The sequence below is a fragment of the Chelonoidis abingdonii genome, chromosome 3 (assembly GCF_003597395.2).
Source record: "Chelonoidis abingdonii isolate Lonesome George chromosome 3, CheloAbing_2.0, whole genome shotgun sequence".
NCBI classification, from domain to species: Eukaryota; Metazoa; Chordata; order Testudines; family Testudinidae; genus Chelonoidis; species Chelonoidis abingdonii.
In genome coordinates this window covers 118,942,179-118,962,253 of record NC_133771.1, presented here as the reverse complement: position 1 = coordinate 118,962,253, position 20,075 = coordinate 118,942,179, and the positions used below count along the sequence as shown (strand labels likewise).

Here is a 20,075-nt window from a genome sequence, read left to right as displayed (position 1 = left end):
GAAACAAATCCACTAGGCAAGTCTTCACTTACAGTATCACGTTATTCCAAACACTATACCTTTATATTTGAAGTATTTCTCCCACATGGGACAGTTATTCTCAGAGATAAATTTCAATATCTTTTTATTTAATTTTTTTTGGAGGAGAGTGGGTGGAAGAAAAGGAATAAAACCAACACCTGTGTGGATAAATCCTCTGTTATTTTACACTTATATTTACTGGTTGTGGTTCTTTTGACATAATTAATTATTATTTATTCTATAGTTCCTACAGGTCCCAACCAAAATTGAGTCTTGCTTGTGCGAGGCACTATATGAGCATATAGTAAGAGACAATCTTTGCCCCAAAGAACTTGAAGTCTAAATAGACATGGCAGAAAAAAGGTAGGAGGGGAAAGAGAGGCACAGTGAAGTGACGTGCCAGATCAGTGAGTCACAACAGGAACAGAGCTGGGATAGCACATCTATGAGAACCTATGTAAGAGTAGAACTCCAAATGGCTTTTTAGTAATAACATCTATGTAGATTTACCTTCTCTCCACAGGCTAGAATTCAGAATCCCAACATCAAAATCACTGAGGACTTTCAGCTAGGAGCAACTTTGCTTTAAAAAAACAGGTCAAATTCCTTCTTTGTGCTGAGCATTTCTGTCATGAATTCTAACTGCAGGATATCACTAACCTTGCTGTATTAGCTAGATAACATCATTCAACTATCCAAACCTAAGTGTTTGAACTCCTCTAACTTTGAAACACATCACAAAAGAATGCGTGCTGACTCCATGTCAATACTAAAACACTTCTCAACCCACAAAATCAGTCAAGACACCACCTCAGAAAAAATCTGGTCAGACATAGGTTTTGCAAAGTTTCCCAAAGATCAATAAATTTTGGGAGGTAGTGGATTGGCAGGGTGAGGGGAAGAAGGTTCAGAGATAAGAACCTTTGCCAGGACATTAAAACACTAGTCTTCTTTCCAAACATATATAGCAATTATCAGCTCGAGTATGCTTACCAACTGAATATTACAGCTGGTCTTTGGGTATAGTACCAAGTAGAGCAGTGCTTCCCAAACTGGGGTTCATGAAATGTTACAGGGGGTTTTTGGAAAAAAAAATTCCCTAATGGCAGACAGAGAAGTCCCTAGGGACCCTGGGCAGCAATGGGGCCAACAGCCTGGAGCCCTTGGACTTCTAAGAGCTAAGTAGATCAAAGCAAGCATATCTATCACACTGAGGAGATTAAAACTTTAAGACTCCTTATAAGAAAAGGAAAGCGAGGTGGATATTTTTTGCTGTTTTTAAAATGAAATATGCAGCTAGTATTGTTTTTAAAATTATTAAGAAGACGACGTTTAAGCTTTGTTGTAATGTGAGTTGCTTGCTCAAGACTTGAAAGCTTGTGTAGGAGGAACTCTGAGTTGGCTTCTTAAATACCTTCATGCTGTTTCACATCTGGTGCTCCTTGATGAAACATACAAGCCTTGTCGTATAACAGGTTTATTCAAAGTGATACAAGCTACAAAAGTGAGATCCTGAAAGAGTGTTGCCGTTTTCATAATGTAATTAAAATACTGTAATGATAAATAATAATAAATAGTGTGTAATAAGCATGTCATAAAAACAAATTTTATATTTCCAAGATCACTGCTTTTATAATTTATACTCAGGTAAAGGAGAAAATCCCTGGAAATATTCATTTTTAGGAGGGAGTTTGCAAGACTTGACATTCTAGTGAAAGGGGTTCACAGATTGTTAAAGTTTGGGAACCACTGAAGGAGAGTGAATTGTAGTAATCTAATCTGAAGAGAAAAGTTGCAGCCTTCTTGCCAGAGCAGATGAAAAAACAAGATTTTTTGATAACTGCTACTGCACTACAGGCTCAGTCAGAAATAGATGAAGAGCCCAAAATCTCCCGAACTGCAAACTTGAGTAACAAAAGGTGGGCACATTCCCTCAGTAGATGGGACAGACAATACCTCTACCATCTCCTGCATTTGCCTCTACAAGTCTCCATGCTGAGCTTCAGACAGCACTCTCTCACATCCAAGCCACCATCTTGGCAAGACAGTGGGAATGCTAATGGCTTGCACCATCTGGGTCTGATGAAACAGAGATAGAACTGAGTACCATCAGCAGACCAACACTGCAATCCAAACTGCCTCTCCTCCCTGCCCTTCTTTAATTACACTTTAGATAGTAGGGCTAACAGACGAGGACCCTGAGAAGACCAGATATTAACAGTGTCTCACTAAGCCTTCCCCCCACAAAACAACTGGTGCTCAGACACCGGCCAATAATCGAGAAGGATGACAGTGTCACAGCACCAGCTTGACCACTCTTAGTGCTAAGTGGTTTATACAGTGAGTTCTTTCTTCTGGGCTCCAGATGCCTTGAGCTGTTTGGGTCCTTATCAAGGCAGATTTCCCACTTTGGCACTTTGAGTGCAGAAGGTGGGGGCACACAAGGATTTTAAAAATTAATGCTGGCCACTTCAGGCTGATATTAAATTCCCAAGGTTACCGCCTTTTTTTGACCCTGGATTGGTAAATGCTGCCACCACCCAAGTGCAGAAGCCCTCTGAGAATCCAGGAAGGCGTGCTTGGGAATTCCTTCCTGTGGGGTACCCTCAAGCTCTTTCACCCACCCCTCCTGTTCTTAAAAAAGGTAAATTTTATTAAAAACAAAAAGAAAAAATACATCTGGAAACTCAGGCTATTGCTAGATTTAAGAAAAAAAGCATCAAGACTAATGTTTTTGAGGATCAGCTTGAAGTTTACAAGCAAAACAAAAGCATTTAGAGTTAGCACAGAGGAGTCCACAAGCTATAAGGAAATAAAAGGGATAAATCTAATTGCATCTTTCTAGACATTTCCTGATCTACTTACATATCTGGGGTTTTAAATTAGTAGCTTCTAGGTATGATCCTGATGATTTTTTCATACCTGGCGATAAGCTTCTTACAGCATAGTTCCGCCCTGTCCCCTGGCCCTGGGAGAACAACCACAAATAGCCAAAAGAAGTCTTGTTTCATTTTTAAAAGTTCTATCCTTTCCATTGGCTCTCCTGACCAGGTGCCCCCTCACTTCTTTTAACCTTTTACAGGTAAAGCAAGTAAACAGCTACTAAAAGAAATTTTATAGCTAACTGGCAGGCTGGCTCCAAAAAAGGAAGTTACCCCCACTCCCCTTTCATTTATCACAGTCCCCATGTGTGCTCCTCAGCCCTCTAGCCTGATGTCAGTTCTGAGAACCAGAGGGTCTGGAAAACATATAGGCATACCTGTGCAACTACTGCCTTAGGCTGACCACCATTTTAAAGAGCTGAGCACTGCATCGGGACCTTTACCTGATCCTTCAAGCGTTCCGGGAAGTGGTCCCACACCTTTAAGATGAAGTCTTGAAGGCAACTGATGTGTGATTACACCCATGGAGAGGTCTCTATGCATGACATTAGGTGGACTAGCAGCTGAAGATCCAATGCTATGGCAGGCCTCTTGCAGCTACAGACCACCACAAGACGGTTCTGAACCTTCCAGAACCTTTCTAGAAATGGGTAGCTCTTTGCTATTGAGGTGGTTTATGTCCACTTCTAGGTGAATTATTAAGGTGGACTGAGTCAGGGAACTTTTCTTGACATTGATAACAAAGCTGTGCACCTGTGACTGAGCATCAAGGACGCTGTTCTGTGCACTGTTGCTGGGGATGGACCTCTGATGAAGATTTTTCCAAGAAAGCACACTACAGGCAGATACACTGCAACATGAGTCTGGCTGTGATGACCACCATCATCTTTGTAAAGACCTCTGGCGCTGAGAAGAGGCCCAACGGGAGCATCCAGTATCAATAATAATTTTTGCTGTAAGCAAATCTTAGAAATCTGCAGTGGCATGTTCAGACAGGAACATGAAGATATGCATCTACTAGATCCACTGAAGTCATGAAAATCCACCTGGGACAGGGACAACACCATAGAGGGCTAGGTCTCCATCCAAAACCTCTCTTCACCCACTCATTGAGCCTTTTGAGATATAAGATGCTTCAGAATACCCCCGTGTGCTTCTGAACAATGAAGATCATGGAGTAGAACCCGGAGAATATTTCTTCTGAGGGAATGCTATTACTCCCACATGTAAAAGATGAGATATCTCGGTCTGGATCAGATTGTGCCTTACAGGGTTGTTGGAGATAGTGGACATGATAAAGAATGGATTGGGGTGAAGCCCATATTTTGAGGGACTATCCCTAATTATCTTCCTGATCCCACTTGTCCATGGACAATGCAACCCATTCCTCCAGGAAGTGGAAAATTTGGCTCCCTAGCTTCACCTCTGGGTAGAGGCCTATGAGGTCTTTATCATAAAAAGTCTTTGGGAGGGGTGGGATTCCCTCTAGTTCCCCATCCTCCCCCCGAAACCTTGGTTCCATTGCTTTTCTATGGAGAATCTGCTGTATCTCTGAGGATTAGGATTAAAAGAGCACCTCTGTCTGAAGTCTGGTCTGTCCTCTCTCCTAAAGGCACTAAGTGGCATCAAGAGAGACTGACTGGATATTGCCTCACTGTCCGTCACTTCTTTGTCTAGCTTCTCCCCGAAAAGGAGAGTACAGAACCTACTTTGAGTGGGTATGCACCTTGCAGGGTTGGAGCTACAGATGGCTCCTGGTTACTGAGCTGGAAGTCTTGGCTGTAGTTGAGAATGTTATTGCATCCATTGAGCTACAAATGCTGTGGCCAGGAAAACTTTACTTAAAATAGAGTCAAAGTCAGGGTGATCTCTACCCTTTAGGGCCTGGAGATCTTCCAGACAGGAGAGAGAGGCCCTTGCAAAGCAGGTAGCTGCTAGGGATGGCCTGAGGGTGGCTGAGTAGGCCTCAAAGTCTTTTTTGAGAGTGGCCACCATCTTTCTATCCAGGAGGTCCTTAGGGTAGAATTTCCATTCTGAATGGATAACCATATCTCCTGCTAGGGGCGCTATAGTGGCATTAGTCTTCAGTATCTCCTGTAGTAGGGTCCCATGCTCCTGAATCTTACAGAACTTAAGGTCCTTTTTTCTTTGTTTTTTTAATGTGCATGCCCGTATCAAGCTTATCCCACTTATCCCCAATCAATTCCTTTTGCACTTTTTCCTCTTTCCTTTTTTTGATCTTTTAACTTTTTTGCATGCTTTGTGAGCGTATGAGTTCTGTGATTGCTTTGTTGAGGCCTTTTCCAGCAAGTCTTCCTTCAGGCTTGAAGCCTTCTCGAGACATCTCTCTGAGTCCTCTCCTGCTGGGTTCCATTCCCCCAGGGAGAAGGGAGGGGATATGTCATCCCAGCCCTCCGGGTTGAACTGTGAAGGAAGGGATTGTTTATGAGCCCTGCTTCATCTTTAGAGGCCCCTTCTGCTCCACTCAGAGACTCCTATTCCCTTTTCCCCATCTTGGGAGTCACAGTCACTCTGGTGGGTGGGGGACCCAATACGTTTGTCTAATTCAGAGCCCTGGGACCTAACGGAGTTAGGGACAGAAGACTCAGCACAACTGACTATCTGCCAAGACCAGGAAGTCTGTCTCACAGATGGAACACCATTTCAATTTTGTTCTGTGCTTTTTAAATTGTTCTGCCACGCTTGAGGTGTGCAGAGAAGCCAGCACGGAGACAATGCAATGGAGGCTTGACTCAGGGAGGAAGAAAGAGTTAGAGAGGGAGAATAATCCTCACCATTGCCCCCAAAATAGCCAAGAACTCATGGAAATGGAGAAATTAGACAACAGCAACAAAACTACTGTACACACACTGCCCTGCAGGCAGACAATTTGGTAGCAAGCAGGAGCAAAGGGGGCATGGCTAGAGTATGTAGCACTGAGACTTTGATCAGCTGCTGTGAACTGCAGAGAGCAGGGGAGCAGCTCAGATGTCCACAACTGTTGGAGATACTGGGCTGCAGAATTAAGAAAAGATGTGCACAGGTGATATAAACAATGTTTTTAATCACATCTGAAGGGCAGTCAAGGACCTGTAAAGTTGTTCTACCTACAGTGATAACTTACTGCATATACAGTATCATTGTGCCATATTAGTAGATTAAGAAATCTCCCCCCACACAAGTAGGAAAACAGTCCCCTCCTTCACAAAATGTAGGAATTTTGTTAGCACAATAGAATGCTGTTGAGGAACAACATTTTCTCCACTGTGAAAATAAGTAGAACTGAAGAAGTTAGAGATGGAATGTTATAAATCAAGGTAACCAGAAGCTGGGAAAAATCTTAAAAATTAAAATTCTCTGGTGGGCCAGTGCATGGAACCTTTTCAGTGACATCAAGCAACAAAAACAAATAAAAGATCCGTTAACTCAAATGCAAATTTAATACATCGCATGTCCTATTGGAGTCAAAAGAAGTTTAGCCAAAGCATTTAGCCTTTATTTCCTTTTTTAGAAAAAAAGATTACTACTGAGGCAATACTTCAAAGTATTTTACAATGTAAAAAAATCTACTGGAGATTATTCATTTAGTACATTAAACACATACACACTATTTTTATAAGGTGGTTTGTAAACTTTTGTTACACAGTGTCTGTTTTGAGTGCATATAAAAAGGATGCCTTTTTTAATACAACTGCATATGTACTGAATCGATCACTAAGAAGCTAGCATCACTAGTTTGTTTATTCTAACAAGAATTCGAGTGCAATATAAAGGAAGTCAAATATTTAGACAGTTTATAAAACTTTACTGCTTCTACTTAGGTTTACACCAGTAAAAATGTCTGCCAAAGTCTTTCCAATTATGCTAAGTGCGTCAGCTAAGAGAAACAACAAAAAACAAAGAAAGAAAAAAAAGGAATCTTTTCTGAAGGGGAAAAAAACATTATGGATCACAATAAACCCCCTCTTCCCCTGCCCAAAGCACCTCTCAGATTACACTGGGAATGACAAAATTGTATTCTATTCATTCTAATGCTGGAGTCATTCTGTGTAGAATGATGGAACCAGTTCACGACAAACTGCTTGGACGAGCAAGCAATTATCCAAACCATATCCCAAAGAGATCAGGATCAATTTATTTTACCTTTTAAAAAACAGGTTCACTTTACTCTCAACTCCTTGATTTACAACAGACCTCATCCTTAGCTGAAATGCATCCCAGAATTTCAAGAGACGTGGCAATCTGTTAGGGCACTTATGTTTTCTATTCCCCAGTGGACCACAGGTAATACAACTTATATAGACAAGGAGTGAAGAGTCAGGAAAAGAGAAGGATTTGACTGGTTTATGAAAACAGAGGGCAGTAATGGGACAGAACTAGTAGAGGAAAGGAATGGTAGACCAACAAAAAAGAAAAGGGAGACCGTGAGAACTTTATCAGTGGAGAATGCAGCTGACTGCTTGGTTACGGTTAGTGTGTGTAACATTTGCTCACATTAGTGACCACTTACATAAATAATCTCAGAACGGACTTGCCAACATGAGCACCACTCTAGTTGTGAGAGAGTGGCCAGCTGCATTCTACATTGCTGAGGTTCTCAAGGTCTTTTCTTTTTGGTGTCTCCTTTCTCTTCCTTAATGGGATCACTGGTGTAAACATTCAGAAGTGTATGGAGGGGTTGCAAAATCTAGTCCTTTAGTAGCATTTCTTAGGTGGAACCTTCCAATTAGTTTCTTGAAATGATTCCATTCAAGAAAAATCTTAACTTGTCTTGTACTCTGTTGAGACATTTGAGATCAGTTCATACACTCAAGCTAACCACAATGAGATTTCAGCTTACGTGAGTTGAAGAGAGGGTTTTCTTAGTGAGTGTCGGTTGACTTTGAAACCCACTCTCTCCATTGGTCTGAGAAAGTCTGAATTCTCAAATTTCAGGGCATAATGTATGGACTATCTATACATACACATTTACATGAGGTGATAGTTTATGGGGCTTCAAGGTTTTTTTCAGGGAGGAAATACTTTGAGCCCTTTAGTTAACACTGAGGCAATTTAGGATGTTAATTTATGTATTTTTATTTATTTATATACATGAAACTACAGATTCTAAAAATATTTTACAAAGCAAGCCATAAAGCTTTGATAACAAACATTTGAGTTCTGCTCAATACCAACCTACTATAATCTGAAGACAAAAGCCTTGGTATTCAACTTGAGCAAAGAAACATTAAACAAGTAATATAACTATGTAGTTTTTTGATTCACTTATCTAAACAATTTTTTACATTTAAAAACAAATAGTTGAACCATCAGGAATTTATTGAATGGGTTTTCTATAATCACTGTTTGAAGTTCCTCTTCTCCAGTTTGGCTTGCCCTACTCCTTCAATTAAAATGACTCTCTAATGCCTTATTCCTGGCCAAAAAGCAGAACCCAGTGCTCTCGCTTCATCTTCCTTGATTCTTGGCTGCCTTTGACACTGTTGGTTCTTCCTGATATCTTGTCCTGATTTTGTTCTCTCACGATTCTCCTACTGCTCTAATTGCTCCTTCAGTGTGTCATTCAGATGATCCTCCCACAGAGCTCTGTCCTCGGTCCCCTTCTTTTCTTCCTCTACATCTTTATCTATGGCTATGCTCATCTGCAAACACTAATTTAACTCAACTATCACAGTATACTGATGACTCTCAGACCTGCCTGACGATCCAAATTAAAATCTTGGCCTCTGTCTCTGGCATCAAATTGTAGATGTCCACTATCAGTTTAATGTCAGTGTGGCTAAAACAGAGCTCAATCTCTCCGCTCCCTTCCTTTCTCAGTCACCAAGAGGAAACCACCATGCTCTCCTTCACTTAGTCCCATAACCTGAGGGATACCTTCAACTCAGCCCTCTTTCTAAATCCTCATATCCAGGCTGTACCTAAATCTTGCAGACTCTTATTGAATAACATCTCTAAGGTACGGCTTTTCAATTCCATCCACACAGTCAAAACTCCAGCCTAAGCGTTCATCTTATGTCTTGATTACGACAACATCCTATTCTCTGGCCTTCACAAATGCAATCCTGTCCCTCTTTAATCCAATCAAAACACTGCTGCAAAAGACACTTTTCCTAGCTTGTCACTTTGACCATGTCAAAGTGCCATTGAGTTGTAAGTTTGCCTACTGTACTGCTCCAGGTCAGATATAGCATCTAATAGTGTTTCTTTAGAATGGTTACTGTAGGTAACAAATGATATAGACAGAAGCCTATTAAAATACTTACATTTGCAAATACTCTCATTTACATATTTGAAAAAAAAAATACTAAAAAGATAATCTTCGAAGTGCCAGTGAGAAATCATGAGGGAGAGAAAGGTATTTTGTACTCTCCACACAAATGTTTGACAATAGATTCAAGATACAGCTTTATTAATTGCCAGTTTTCTAAACTTGAGAAGAAGCACAATTATGAAGAAAAATGACAAATATGGGTAGAATAAATAAGTAAAAAAGGTTCCCTAGAACAAGGGAGCTTATTCTCAAGGAGGTCAGAGCCTCAGTTGGTCTATGGATCTATGCCAGTTTACCTCAGCTGAGGACTGGCCCCCATTATTGACTAACTTTTGTGGATCAGGCCCGAGTAGGGAGCTACTCCTAGAACACATGTCTGAGAGAACTGGGGGAAAAAGGAAATCTGAAAAACACTGTAACCGAATACAAATAAAGGCATTATATTTCCTGAACCACAGCATGGGACATACAAACTAGGCTCACAATTTCTTTCCCTGCCACACCAGCTGTCCACTTTGTTTAACCATAAATTTAAACCACAAGGAAATGATTCAGAGTTGATTTAAGAAAGCAGTTCAAGCAAGCTTTCATAAAAAAGGAAAACGAAGACCAAGGAAAGGACTGTCCACTGCTGGCACACAGGATAAAGAGGCATGTGAAGGGCTGCAAAGGTCTAAAACATAACGTGTAGATCAGTATTGCAGACCTGCCAGGAAACATGAAGTTATGGGAATCGTTAGTTTGGTTAGGTCTCCTTCTACAGTTAAGCTAATTTTGTCTATAAAGCACAAGTTACACACCAGTGCAGTACAGAAATTGGGGAAAAAACTGTCAAGTGGTTGGGCGTGTCTCTCCAGAGTTGTCTACAGTGGTTCATTAGAACAACAGTAAATTATGAACTCCTGTTGACAGCAACGACAAGAGGAATTTGTAGATAAATGGTGCACAGAGCCAGGCATGAAGCAGTGAGAAGATCTGACAATGCAAATCAATGAAGAACGAGATGCTGATTGGAGTATCAGAGATATAGATGCAAAAGAAAAGCTCTAAAAGAGAGACATTTAGAAATAGACTAGACAAAGCACATAAGGTTACACTATACAGAACAATCCTGCCCTGGGGAAGTGACCTAAAATGCCTACTCTATATGTCTCTACGATTGCCCATATGAGTCTTCAGTTCACTTGAATGACTCACATTTTAAACTCCCAAGCAGAGATAGTTTGACAAATCCAAGGTTTCACAATAAAGAGACCTGACTTCAGCTCTGGTTGTACTTTAATCAAAAAGTCAAAGTTAAAATGATACATATGGACTTAACTTTAAATCAACCTTTAAAAAAAAATTCCAAAAGCACAGCACAGCACCATGCATTTCCAACTCATTTGTAGAATAAATAACTGGTTATAGAAATGGAAGACAGAATTTATCCTGAACTTCTGAAAAAGCTTCATTTGCAAAACCTTTATCTTTGATTTAAAAAATGGAAGTTCCATCAAAACGGATTAACAATCTATTTTAGAGGTAAAATACAGTAGAATATTAACTCCTGCGGGAGAAGAGTAATAATAAAAGGGGTGCTGAGGACACTTTTGTTTATCTTTTTACAATGACAGCAATGACAGAATTTTGTAATATTTGGCAAAGGAGGTAATAAAACAAAATGGATCCAGACTTCTCTAGACTCAAGTTACAGGACAGCACACATCATCTTTAACACTAAGTACGCTGTGTTATAATATGTGCATGTTTTATATAAACTATTAAAAACTCAAGATGGAGCCTTTTTCACGCAGGTTTTTGCAATTTTTCAACATAACTCTTCATATAACTTGATCTGACATAGAAAAGACAAGGAAGCAAACACCAGCTCATGCACAGAAACGAACACTAAGGCAAGGTGGTTTATTGTGCGTGCAGACACAAATACTCTTGGTCAATACAAAAGGATAAATAATACACTTTCCCATGAATTAAACAACATTCAGCTCCAAGTAAGGGGAATAAACAGTCTGACTGAGCCTTTCCAACAATGAGCTATTCACAATAGCTCTATCTCTACTTTCATTATTATTTATTTATATTATCGTAGCACCTAGAGCAGGGATTCTTAAATTGGGGGTCGGGACCCCTCAGGGGGTCATGAGGTTATTACATAGGGGGTTGCGAGCTGTCAGCCTCCACCCCAAACCCCGCTTTGCATCCAGCATTTATAATGGTGTTAAATATATTAAAAAGTGTTTTTAATTTCTAAAGGGGTGGGGGTTGCACTCAGAGGCTTGCTATGTGAAAGGGGTCACCAGTACAAAAGTTTGAGAGCCACTGACCTAGAGGCTCCAGCTGAGAGCAAGGTTCCATTGTACCACTAGGTACTGTACAAACACACAGCAGGAGACAGCTTCTGCCTTGAAAAGCCACAATTTAATTACACAAGCTAGACAGAGAAAATATTTTTCTCTCCATTTCACAGATAGCGAGTGGAGGTATGGAGGCAGTAGGTGATTTACCCAAGGTCATACAAAAGTATGGGGCAGAGCCTGAACCTGAATTCAGTTTTCCTGAGTCATAGTCCTATGCACCAACTACAAGCCCATCCTTCTCTATCTGACAAGAGAAGTATTGACACCATGGTTCTGCAGCTGAACAATCTTCATGTCACATATCTGAAGACTCAGTGACGCAAACCAGGGTTTTTTAGTGAACATTTCACAATGCAGCTTAGTGTAGCTTCTGGTCTAAGCACTAATGTAGACAGGGCCCCCGCAGGGGCTGGAGCAGTTTTTACGCCATTTGTTTTATATCTATTCTGCACAGAGTCAGATAACATGATACTTAAAAAGCTCTTGCTGTTGCTACTGCTATTTACTAGCAACAGTGAGAAATTTTTCCCAAAAATCTCTCCATGAGATAAAGTAATTAAGGCCCCACCTTAGCAAATCACTTAAATACATTATTGATTTAAAGTATATGCCTAAATGCTTTGCTGAACAGAGATGTGCATAAAGTTAAGTATGTGCTGAAGTGCTTTGCTAAATCGAGGCATAAGAGTCTATTAATTCAGAGTTTAGACGGAAGCCTTCTCTTAGTGGACCAAAGACTGCATTACCTAAAGCTAAAAAGAGCCCAGTTTTATAGAAATTTATTTTTTGCATCCCCTATCGAGTAGCTACAGAAGAAAACAGATTTGAAGAAACTATCCTAACTACACTGCCTCACACTCTGGCAGAGAAAGTGGATCAAACAAACAATGGAAGAGAAAAGAATTTTAACCAGACAAGTGTATAGCAAATGATAAGAAGTGCAAATACAGGCTGTGAATGCCTGAGAACAACACTAAGCTGAACTGAACGCAGAAATAGTCAGCAACAAAGGTAGTTCTTTCACCTTCTCCATCTTGCATACAGATTCAAATGTGTTTGCTACATCCTCCTTCCATTGTGATAATATGAATCAGACCTGCCATGTGGAAAGGTTACTGGATATAGCAACAGAAGTCACTAAAATGAACACGTTAAAAATGTTAAACCCTTAAAAAGCTTTTGATTTATTTGAGGAAAGCATGTAACAGTGAACAGGGCTTATATCTGCTATACATCTTAATGCAATATTGATTCCATTATCAGAGAGCAACTAATGTATCAAGAGTACAAAGTGCTCCCACCTAGTATGAGCTTTCAGACTATCACGTGGGAATGAACAGATCCTGTCCAGATGTACATCAGCAAAACTAGTGATAAAGAAAATCCATCTTTTGCAATATCAGTGCACTTTAAACAGATTACCACCATTGCATTAAACATTTTAAAATGCATACACTCTACTTGGAAAATCTCATTTTCCATACAACTCTACATTTTCATGAACAATTCACCATTTTCTTAATTATTACTGTCCATTTGACAGCCATGAGACATCAGATCAGAAGTCCTACTCAAACATTGAGTAGAACATTGTTCTTGCAAACAAAAATTAAATTCAAATGCCAACCAACCACTGCCCAATGATACAAAGGCCTGAAATGGCTCCAGATATTACAACCATTATTAAAACTTTGATTTTCAATGTTTTGAAAATCTAAAAAAATTAAAAAAAAACCAACTTTATCCAAAATGATTTTATGCAACTAATTTTGCTGCTGTTCAGGAAAACAGGAAAACAACAACAAACAACAACAAAAATACGTCCCCATTTGGTGAGTCTTTGTTTCCAAGGACAGTAATATTAGGAGAGGTTAAAAAACGACCTGTGCAAGATGAATATCCCGTGATAAGTGAATGGTAAATGCACAGTATATAAAAAAAAAAGATATAAAACTCAAGTTAATGAAATACAGACAAATCAAGCAATTTCTACCTGTTGTTAAGGATCCATGGACTAGAACCTGGGTCTGTAGACATTCCCACTGTGCCACTGGGTGGCCATGCAGACCTAGAACCAGGGAGCACTTTGAAGAGTAAGTACCACAAGAAGTACAACCTAAAGGACTCAGAATGATATTATCCTGCAGCTCTCTGATTGGCCAACGACCCTATTTAACCCTGGAGGGTGCCCCAGGAAATTATCTGGGTAACCACACAGACTTTGGGTCTTCCAATCTCCAGTTTCAGATCTCAGCCTGAATCTGATCCTGACTCCAGCCTGGTTCTTCCTCTGATCTCTGACTCTAGCCTGACTCTGATCCTGACTCTTGCCTACCAAACCCAGCTCTAGTGCAGGTGTTCTCAAACTGTGGGTCAGGACCCCAAAGTGGTTCACAACCCCATTTTAAATGAGGTTCCCAAGGCTGGTGTTGGCCCTGGCCCCCAGCAAGTCTGAATCCCAAGCCCCACTGCCCAGTGCTGAAGCCCAAGCCTCCACCTCTCTCCCTCCCGGGCCCAGGACTAAGGTTACATGCCCTCCAACCAGGGCAGAAGCCCTTGGGCTTCAGCTTTGGCCCCTCTCACCCGAGGTGGTGGATCTCCCTCTTCAGTTCCCCCTTCTGGGGTCGTGTAGTAATTCTGGTTGTCAGAAGGGGGTCATGATGCACGGAAGTTTGAAAACCGCTTCTCTAATGATTTTACCAACTCCTGCTCGCTGTCTACAGTCCCTCACATGCAGATTCCAGCCGAGCTGTGACTGCTAGGCCGGACCACCTGTGCCCCAGTTCCTTACATCTGTTGGGTTTTAAATCTCCACTGCTACTTAAATTATAGAGAAAAACTATAACAAACAGATACTTGAATTGTGTAAAGTATCTTCTGTTACATCCAATGCTGATCTTAATCGGGTTTAATTTGTCACAGTTATTATGACTATTCAGCTTCAATATGTTTTTAAAAGTTTTCCTCTACCCATATGTTTGCATTATTTTTATAAGGCTCATCATCATCATCTTACGCAAGACTACTTCTTTTTCTCTACCGTGGTGAATGTAGTTTGGTTACAGCATAGTGAATGACAAACCATCTGTAACTATGTCTCAGACCTCTACATACCCCATCAATTATTTTGATTTGGTAGAGTAAATTGATAAATTCAACATCTTTTGAGAGAAGAATTTGTCCTCTGTGTGCAGTTTATACCCATATTTGGGTATAAAACATGCATATACATGAATTTCTCCAGCATTACGATCAGAAATGGAAGAAACTTTTCCTGAAGATAATACCCCAAAGAGTTCACTGCCAGTTTTGTACTCTATCCTCTACAAAGTCTGTCTAATAGCAAGTTACTACTTATGGAGGATTTTAATGTTAATGTGTAAGATGAATAACCTGATTCAATTCTAGCAAAGTTCACATCTACACAGCTATAAAAAGTCATAATGTCCTAGCCAATCCATCAGTAGATAAAAAGACTCTCTTCCACTGCTACCTGTGAATCCAAGGGCAGACAAGATTTCAGTGGATCCCTGGATGGGAACTTCCTCGACAAAGGGTGAGCACAACTCCTCAAAGGGAGCAGACACATACCACTGACATTTATGTGTAGACTTGATATCTGTTAGCCATGGTGTTATGTGGTGACAAAATAGGTTAGATAGTAAGTCACTCAGTTTCCCAACGCAGTCATAGTAAAAATAAACTGCATCTACGATTGCTAGGGATTCCAAGATGTGAAAAGTTAGAAAAGCAGGGCAGTTTGTTTTCAGTCATCACAAGCATATTGTAAAAATAACTAAACTGTAAGAAATTCAGTGTCACCTTTGATATCTATAGTAAGGATTAAAAAATATATACATATCTTCCCTTATACAAGATGTTTATATTTAAGAACTCAGCAGAAACCAGAGAAATAGGCAGCAGTAACTGAAATGTTTTCACAAAATAAAAGCCTCACCTCTCTGTACGATGTATATGTGCATGCTAAAATTACAAGGCACGTGAACTTGTTTGGAGTACGTAGCTGCAAACTTCTTTTTTAGGGTTATACATTGCTCATGAAAATGGACCAAATAAGCATGTTTATAATACCATCTTATGAAGATGTTGAATGGAAAAGGACAAAGTGGTTCTAGAGAGAAAGTCTAATATTGATTATTTCTCCTATGTTTCGAATGAAGTAAGAATATAGCCGTGTCTGTTTAACAACTTACAATTACCATAGCACCTTATTTTACAAAAACATCTTTACATTTGCTTAACCAGAATCATCAATCTATATCAACATAACTCTGGGAATGATAAAAAGAATCTTTAATTTTAATTTTGAGATTATTAATAAACAAAAGACTACTGAAAAACTAATTTACTTTCATTACTTAAGCTCTGCATTTATTTTGCCTTTCACTAAGTTTAGATCATTATAAAAAGAGACTTTCTGGTTCTCCTGCTCTCAAACTGTGCTGTTATTGTTTGGCTTCACAACACAGTGGAGGAGTATTTAAATAGCAATTATACTATAAAAAAGTTACTTGAAACTGTTCCATCAGATTCCATGTTTGACTTTCATATAAAATTTAGTCCGTTTACTTGTAAACAATTTTGTTTCTAAATGTCAGCAGCACAATCTAAACCTGGAATCTAAAACTCAAGCTGAATTCTTTCTAATTTCTGATATATTCACTACTAAAATTCTGTAATTTAACTAAACATTCTGCTGAGAGATTTGAGCTATAATAGGATCCATTCCTCGTCCACAGCTATATTGGTCCAGAACTGCTAATAAGTAGTAAAAATGTATTTTAGGCCCAGTCCTGCAATAAAAACTGTGCAGGTGGAAATCCACAGATCCTCTTTGGTGTTAATAGGGCTCTCAATGCAGGCTAGGGATGTAGTCAGTAAAGTGAACAGAGCAGACACAGAGTAAGAAGCTGCCATTTTTACATTATGACTTGAAGATGTATTAAACAATATTCTTAACTTCAGTCTGGAACACACTAGCAACATAGTATGTCAGTACAATTTTATCCTTCAATATTAACTTATTGATTGCGGCAACTATACAGCTACTGTTTATACACCTTATTATACACTCAGAGTTTAAGGCCAGAAGGAACCATCTGATCATCTACTCTGATCTCCAGTATATCACAAGCCACCAACACCACCCAGCACCTGCACATTAAACCCAAAAATTGGCAGGAACTGGTCATGAGAAAGTAGTAATAATGAAATGGAGGGGTAGGGGGGAAACCTTACCCACAAATCCTTCTTCTCCAACCAGCTTCAGGGCAATCTTGTCTGCCAAAACCGAAGAGTTTCCATGTGCAATATTAGCAAATGGTCCAGCATGCACAAATACTGGAGTTCCCTGGAAGATACAAAAACAGAATTTACAACCCAGGTAATACAACAGCCAGAGAGGGGAACTGACTCCATAAGTGTATACTTTTTTGATGTATACAATTTTGAAAAAATTGCCTAGGGAGCACAGGGACTAGAAAACATATGATAGTTAAGAGATAACACGGACATTGTTGACAGATAATTTTTTGGGGGATTGTGTTCAGTGAAATCTCAGGGGCACATAACCCCATTCATGTGACAGTCTAGATGTTAAGAAGGAACAAACGATCACTTTTGTTTTAGGATCTTCATTCCTAACAGAACACTAAATGACAGTAGTTAAAACTGCAGGACTACACACACACAACAGGATACTGTATTATATTAGTATTATTGTAGTGCCTAGGAGCCCAAGGTACTGTACAAAACATAGAATAAAAGATGGTCCCAGACCCAGTCTAAGGCCTGGTCTACACTAAAAAGTTAGGTTGAAGGAAGCCGCCTTAAGACCTGTTAATGTACGTGTCTATACTACCAGGTCCCTTATGCCAACCTAAATTGCTTCTAAGGTCGACTTCCGTAATCCATCCCTGCGAAAGGTGTACTGCTTAATTTGATTTTCATGGATTGACTGCGAGGTAGTGCAGACAAGCCTTGTGTAATTCGACTTAATTGGCTTCCAAGTGGTATCCCACAATGCTCATCTGTGATCGCTCTGGAGATCATTTTCAACTCTGCAGCACTGCAGCCAGGTACACAGGAAACAGGCCCTCCCCTGCTAAAACCCTGGGAACTTTTGATTGCCCATTTCCTGTTTGATCAGCATTGGAAGTGTGCTAGCTTGAGCACAGCTGATCATGGAGTCTACATACCCCAAACACACTCCAGCCTGGTCTTCACAGGAGGTGGTGGATATTATCACTGTGTGGGGAGAGGAGCCTGTGCAGGCAGAGCTCCAATCCAGCAGAAGAAACACTGACATCTATGCAAAGATCACTCGGGGAATGAGGGAGAAGGACTACACGAGGGACACACAGCAGTGCTGTGTGAAAATAAAAGAACTTCACCAAGAGTACCACAAGACAAGGGAGTCAAACAGTCATTCTGGTGCTGAACCCCACACATGCGTTCTACAACAAGCTGCATGCGATTCTCAGGGTGACCCTACCAGCACCCCCACAAGCAACATGGACACCTCACAGGTGTGCGAGTCTAGAGACGGCAAGGATGATATGGTGGATGAGGAGGAGGAGGAGGAGGAGACAAGCAAACACTGGATCCATTCTCCCCAAGAGCCAGGAAATATTTTTAACCCTGCAGCCCTGTGGGTCGCAGGACATCATGGTAGCTGACTGTGATGCTGTGGAAGGCAACTCTGGTGAGTATACAATTACAATTGAAGTCCAGTTAAACTTTAGCGGGGGCACACATTCGGTGGTGCATGTTTATTGTGAAGAAAAAGCAAGGTGCTGTAGTTCTCTGCTTACAAGAGGGCGCTCCAGCTACATAGAGGGTGGCCCCTGGAAAAGACTGTTTATGTGGACTGCGATAGCCCTGGAATCCTCCATGGGTATCTCTAGGAAACTTTCATGGAGGTACTCTGCAATCCTTTGCAGAAGGTTTCTGGGCAAGGCAGTCTGACTTCTTCCACCACGGTAGGACACTTTCCCACACAACTCCTGAATTAATTCTGCTGGAATCATTGCAGTACACAGCAGAGCAGCATAAGGACCGGGTCTATACTCAGACACTTGCAGCATCTCCTTCCTTTCCACCTCTGTTACTCTCAGGAGATTGATATCAAAATAGAGTCAACTAGGGGAAATGGGGGAAGTTCTCATTAAAAGTGCTCTTACAAGAAAAAAAAGGCATGTAGACCCACCCCACCCCATACATTCCGGATCACCAAACCACGTGGCCACTAATGTGCCTTTACTGTGCTTGGCATGGGTGGTCAAGTAGTTTAAAGTGGCTGATAGGAGACTGGGGCCCCACATGAGACATTCCGCAATTTGGGAGTGAAAACGTTCCCCCTGTTCCATTTGTAAACAGCTTCCCGTGCTACTATGGAGAAGGGCCATTGTTTGACTAGCTACCTCTGTGCCTGACATGAGCCTCCCATAAACTTCATTAAAAATGCGGTCAACCATGACCTGGGGGGGGGAGGGGGCGGCTACTCACCATGGCTGGAGCAGCAAAACTGCACAGTGAATGGTTACAGATTCTGATTATGTTATGGCTTGCACCTAGTGTAAGAAGGGTTTTGGTTTTTTTGTTTAATTAAAACGGTCTTGCTATGGAAACATTTCATTCATGTACAATGGTTCCTTTATTTTTTTTCCCCACGACTGACTGGAAACGTGTCCTTCGGCACGTCATCAACAAGCAGACTTTCGGTGATCAGAAGGAGGAGAAAGAGAATGTGGGAGGACATGTTCACCGAGATAATGAATGCCTCTGGGACAGCTGACACAGAGCTGAGACCATGGAGGATTTTACTGTCTCAGAAGTTAAACATGGAGAGCAGGAAAACTTCCAATGAGCAAGAGCATGCAGCACAGGACGAGATGCTTCAGATTATGAATGACCAAGCAGACCCATGGAGGTTTCTGGTTGAATTGCAGGAACAGAAGCAGGAGGGTAGAGTCTCCTTTGCAGATCCTGGTGGATCGCCAGCCAGCGTCACCTGGTGCAGAATCACTCTCCCTCAATCATTCCATGAAGTGTGGGCAAAAAGTCCATTATCCCTTTCACTTAACTCAAACGGAAGGTACAAGGAACAGACCTTTGATGGTCTGGAATGTAGTGTTATGTTACACAGCTGAAAATGCTTCTCCTGTTCCAATTTGACAACCTCTTTCTCCCAAAGTTACACCTTTTTTTTCTGTTCTCCCTCTTTACTGATGTTTGTTAAATAAAGTAAATGTTCTTTATTGAAAACTCCACCAGAGAGGTCCTTTGGGGCCATCTACCTGTCCCAAGTCAGGGTAAAGGAGGAGGGTTGGGCATGGGGCTAGCAACTCCACTCCGTAAAAAAAAAATCAACCTGCTACAGAAACACCAACAATAGAGACAACAGACTTTTACCCTGGAAAAAGAAGGGTCTTCAACTCAAAGATGCATGACGCTGGGTGGTGAAAGCCGTGAGGAAGCCACTAAGCTGATTACCCTTCTTGCAACCAGGAGGATTAC

General features: G+C 40.7%; 1 protein-coding gene across 10 annotated transcripts in view; it reads right to left on the bottom strand.

Annotated features, from left to right (window-relative positions):
* MTHFD1L (methylenetetrahydrofolate dehydrogenase (NADP+ dependent) 1 like) overlaps positions 1–20,075 on the bottom strand; it is a 289,126-nt gene that overhangs the window by 146,146 nt on the left and 122,905 nt on the right. For all 10 annotated transcript variants that reach the window (XR_012655563.1, XR_004373966.2, XM_032782444.2 and 7 more), the window contains exon 20: positions 16,797–16,908. Coding sequence is in view for 8 of the 10 variants with exons in the window: in XM_032782444.2 (XP_032638335.1) it covers positions 16,797–16,908 (112 nt within the window). In the remaining 2 variants the exon portion in view is untranslated. The remainder of the gene's footprint in view (positions 1–16,796; positions 16,909–20,075) is intronic.